Raw genomic sequence first — 4725 nt, forward strand, 5'->3', positions numbered from 1 at the left:
GGCTATTTCTCAGAAAGTTTTAAACTGTCAAGAGGAGTGAAACAAGGTTGTCCACTATCGGCATATCTATTTATTGTGGCCATCGAGATGTTAGCTATTAAAATCAGATCCAATAATAATATCAGAGGATTAGAAATACAGGGCTTAAAAACAAAGGTGTCATTGTACGCAGATGATTCATGTTTTCTTTTAGATCCACAACTAGAATCCCTCCACAGCCTCATAGAGGATCTAGATACATTTTCTAACCTCTCTGGATTAAAACCAAATTATGACAAATGTACTATATTACGTATTGGATCACTAAAAAATACAATTTTTACATGACCATGTAGTTTACCAATAAAATGGTCTGATGGTGATGTAGATATACTCGGAATACATATCCCAAAGGAAATAAATGACCTCACTTCAATACATTTTAATAGAAAGTTAGCAAAAATAGATAAGATTTTACTACCATGGAAAGGAAAATACCTGTCAATTTGTGGAAAAATCACCCTGATTAACTCTTTAGTATTATCCCAGTTTACCTATTTGCTTATGGTCTTGCCTACGCCTAGCAAACAGTTTTTTAAATTATATGAGAAAAAAATATTCAATTTTATTTGGAACGGCAAGCCAGACAAAATTAAAAGAGCATATTTATATAATGAATATGAATTCGGAGGACAGAAATTATTAAATATTAAAGCATTAGACCTATCACTAAAATCTTCAGTCATCCAAAAGTTATACTTAAATCCGAACTGGTTCTCAAGCAAATTAGTAAGATTGTCTCACCCACTGTTCAAGAAAGGCCTTTTTCCCTTTATTCAGATTACAACCTCTCACTTTCAGTTATTTGAAAAGGAAATAATCTCCCAAATGTCACTATTTCTAAAACAAGCCATAGAAAGTTGGTTGCAATTTCAATTTAATCCTCCAGAAACGACAGAACAAATAATGCAACAAATATTGTGGTTAAATTCAAATATACTAATTGACAAAAAACCTTTATTTTTTGACAGAATGTTTAAAAAAGGTATAATCTTCGTAAATGATATCATCGGTAGGACTGGTGGAGTTATGTCGCACATGCAGCTAACAAAAACATATGGAAATGTCTGCTCTACCCAAAATTACAACCAAATAATTGCAGCCTTACCGCAAAAGTGGAAGAGGAAAGTTGAAGGGGGAGAAAGTAAGGAACTTGTCTGTCGGCCTTGCATTAAAGAACATAATTGGTTAAGGAAAACTGTGATAAATAAAAAAAGTATATCAGTTTCACTTAAGGACCAAAGGATTGACAGCCGTCCCATATAGATTGCAAAATAGTTGGGAAGAGATCTTTGACGTACCGATCCCATGGCATAGTGTTTATGAACTGACACGCAAAACGACACCGGATTCAAAAATTTGAATCTTTCAATTTAAATTATTATATAAAATTCTTGCTACCAATAGAATGTTATTTATATGGGGGATACAATCTTCCCAGCTCTGCAGATTTTGCTGTGAAGAGATAGAATCATTAGATCATTTGTTTTGGTTCTGTCCATTTGTAGCTTGTTTTTGGACACAGGTCCAGGAATGGCTAAAGGATTGGAATATTTACCTGGAACTAACCTTGCAGATAGCATTACTGGGTGATCTGAAAAGTCATAGTCAATCAATCAATAATATAATAATACTTTTAGCAAAAATGTTTATTTTTAATTCACAATCTGTAGAAGCAATGAGAATAGAAAGGTTCAGAACTTTTGTAAAACATCACAGTACGGTTGAAATATATATGGCAAATAGAAATCCTATATGGATGGTGTTAAGAGATAGATGGGAGGTATTGAATAGAGTTGAAGGATGGGACTAATAACAAATAACAACAAATAATAACAAAGATAGCTAATAATGTAAGCATACTGTGTCCATAATAAGTATATAGGTTGTATGTTGGGAGCTTTTGGGAAAGAGCACAGTTAGAAAGATATGGCATTTAGAAGCAAACCGGATGGACATCATGAAAATGATCGGAGAGGTTGAGAGTAGAAGAAGTTCAGGAGCAAAAAAATAAATAAATATATATATATATATATATATAGATATAGAATTATTGTAAAATTAACTCTGTCCATAAGGTGTAGATAGTAAGTATAGACCGGAAGTAGAGGCCTGGGCGTTGTTGTTCACTAATTTACTCCAAGTAGGGAAAGGATGGTGGGGTTGAAAAGTAATAAAGGGGAATATATATATAACAAATAAAAAAAAACATGGGGGATTGGAAGTGATGCAGACAATTACATTGATAGAAGATACAATCTATCTGCAATATTAAGCTGATCCATCCCCCCTAGAAAAAAAAAAATAATAATAATATAAATAATAAATAATTAAAAAATAAAATAAAATTTTTTTTTAACAATGATCTGGCTATCATAACCATTTGTCTCTCACCCACAGAAACACACATTCACCTGTCAGTTGACCTTCTCATGTACAGAACACAGTCCCAATCTCTCTGTCTCTTCCTATAGGTATGAGATCCTGACTCCTAATGCTATCCCTCGTACCTTCATGGATGGGAAACAGGCCTGTGAACTCATGGTGAGTCCCATTGAACAGTTTAGTTGTACTGTCATTTTCCAAAATAGGGCCCTATGTGTTGAAGCACAACACTTTGTATCCATCCTCTCTCTGTCTCCAGATCAGTGCGTTGGAGCTGGACCGTAACCTTTTCAGAGTTGGGCAGAGCAAAGTGTTCTTCAGGGCTGGAGTCTTAGGTCACCTGGAGGAGGAGAGAGACCTGAAGATCACTGACACCATCATACGCTTCCAGAGTGCTGCCCGAGGATACCTCGCACGCAGGTGTGTTTTAGTGTGTGGTGTGTCTTTGTCTCTCTTTCTCTCTCTCTCTCTCTCTCTCTCTCTCTCTCTCTCTCTCTCTCTCTCTCTCTCTCTCTCTCTCTCTCTCTCTCTCTCTCTCTCTCTCTGTTGACTCTGTCGCTCTCTCTCTGTGTGTTGACTCTCTCTCTCTGTGTGTGTTGACTGTCTCTATCTCTGTGTGTGTTGACTCTCTCTGTCTCTCTCTCTCTCTCTCTCTCTCTCTTTTGTGTGTTGACTCTCTCTGTGTTGACTCTCTCTCTGTCAATTCAATTTCAATTTAAGGGGCTTTATTGGCATGGGAAACATATGTTTACATTGCCAAAGCAAGTGAAATAGATAATAAACTAAAGTGAAATAAACAATAAAAAATGTACAGTAAACATTACACTCACAAAAGTTCCAAAAGAATAAAGACATTTCAAATGTCATATTATGTATATATACAGTGTTGTAATGATGTGCAAATAGTTAAAGTACAAAAGGGAAAATAAATAAACCTAAATATGGGTTGTATTTACAATGGTGTTTGTTCTTCACTGGTTGCCCTTTTCTTGTGGCAACAGGTCACAAATCTTGCTGCTGTGATTGCACACTGTGGTATTTCACCCAATAGATATAGGAGTTTATTCAAATTGAATTTGTTTTCGAATTCTTTGTGGGTCTGTGTAATCTGAGGGAAATATGTGTCTCTAATATGGTCATACATTTGGCAGGAAGTTAGGAAGTGCAGCTCAGTTTCCACCTCATTTTGTGGGCAGTGTGCACATAGCCTGTCTTCTCTTGAGAGCCAGGTCTGCCTTTGGCGGCCTTTCTCAATAGCAAGGCTATGCTCACTGAGTCTGTACATATCAAAGATTTCCTTCATTTTGGGTCAGTCACAGTGGTCAGGTATTCTGCCACTGTGTACTCTCTGTTTAGGGCCAAATTGCATTTTAGTTTGCTCTGTTTTTTAAAAATGATTTCCAATGTGTCAAGTAATTATCTTTTAGTTTTCTCATGATTTGGTTGGGTCTAATTGTGTTGCTGTCCTGGGGCTCTGTGGGGTCTGTTTGTGTTTGTGAACAGAGCCCCAGCACCAGCTTGCTTAAGGGACTCTTCTCCAGGTACATCTCTCTGTAGGTGATGGCTTTGTTATGGAAGGTTTGGGAATCGCTTCCTTTTAGGTGGTTGTAGAATTTAACGGCTCTTTTCTGGATTTTGATCATTAGCGGGTATCGGCCTAATTCTGCTCTGCATGCATTATTTGGTGTTTTACGTTGTACACTGAGGATATTTTTGCAAAATTCTGCATGCGGAGTCTCAATTTGGTGTTTGTCTCATTTTGTGAATTCTTGGTTGGTGAGCGGACCCCAGACCTCACAACCATAAAGGGCAATGGGTTCTATAACTTATTCAAGTATTTTTAGCCAGATCCTAATTGGTATGTTCCTTTTGAAGGCCCTTGACTTGTCTCTCAGATCTATCACAGCTTTGTGGAAGTTACCTGTGGCGCTGATGTTTAGACCGAAGTATGTTTCGTTTTTTGTGTGCTTTAGGGCAACGGTGTCTAGATGGAATTTGTATTCGTGGTCCTGGCAACTGGATATCTTTTGGAACACCATTATTTTTGTCTTACTGAGATTTACTGTCAGGGCCCAGGTCTGACAGAATCTGTGCAGAAGATCTAGGTGCTGCTGTAGGCCCTCCTTGGTTGGGGACAGAAGCACCAGATCGTCGGCAAACAGTAGACATTTGACTTCAGATTCTAGTAGGGTGAGGCCGGGTGCTGCAGACTGTTCTAGTGCCCTCGCCAATTCGTTGCTATATATGTTGAAGAGGGTGGGGCTTCATGTGTGTGTTTTTTGCCATTTTTAACCGCACACT

At 37.5% G+C, this 4725-nt stretch overlaps 1 protein-coding gene across 1 annotated transcript in view; it reads left to right on the forward strand.

Moving 5' to 3' along the window:
- LOC123481195 (myosin-10-like) overlaps positions 1–4364 on the forward strand; it is a 55136-nt gene extending 50772 nt beyond the window's left edge. The window contains exons 21-23 of the mRNA XM_045205842.1: positions 2514–2583; positions 2684–2844; positions 4331–4364. Of these exons, the coding sequence (XP_045061777.1) occupies positions 2514–2583; positions 2684–2844; positions 4331–4364 (265 nt within the window). The remainder of the gene's footprint in view (positions 1–2513; positions 2584–2683; positions 2845–4330) is intronic.
- The last annotated feature ends 361 nt before the right edge of the window (positions 4365–4725 follow it).

This window comes from Coregonus clupeaformis, chromosome 20 (genome assembly GCF_020615455.1).
Source record: "Coregonus clupeaformis isolate EN_2021a chromosome 20, ASM2061545v1, whole genome shotgun sequence".
NCBI lineage: Eukaryota > Metazoa > Chordata > Actinopteri > Salmoniformes > Salmonidae > Coregonus > Coregonus clupeaformis.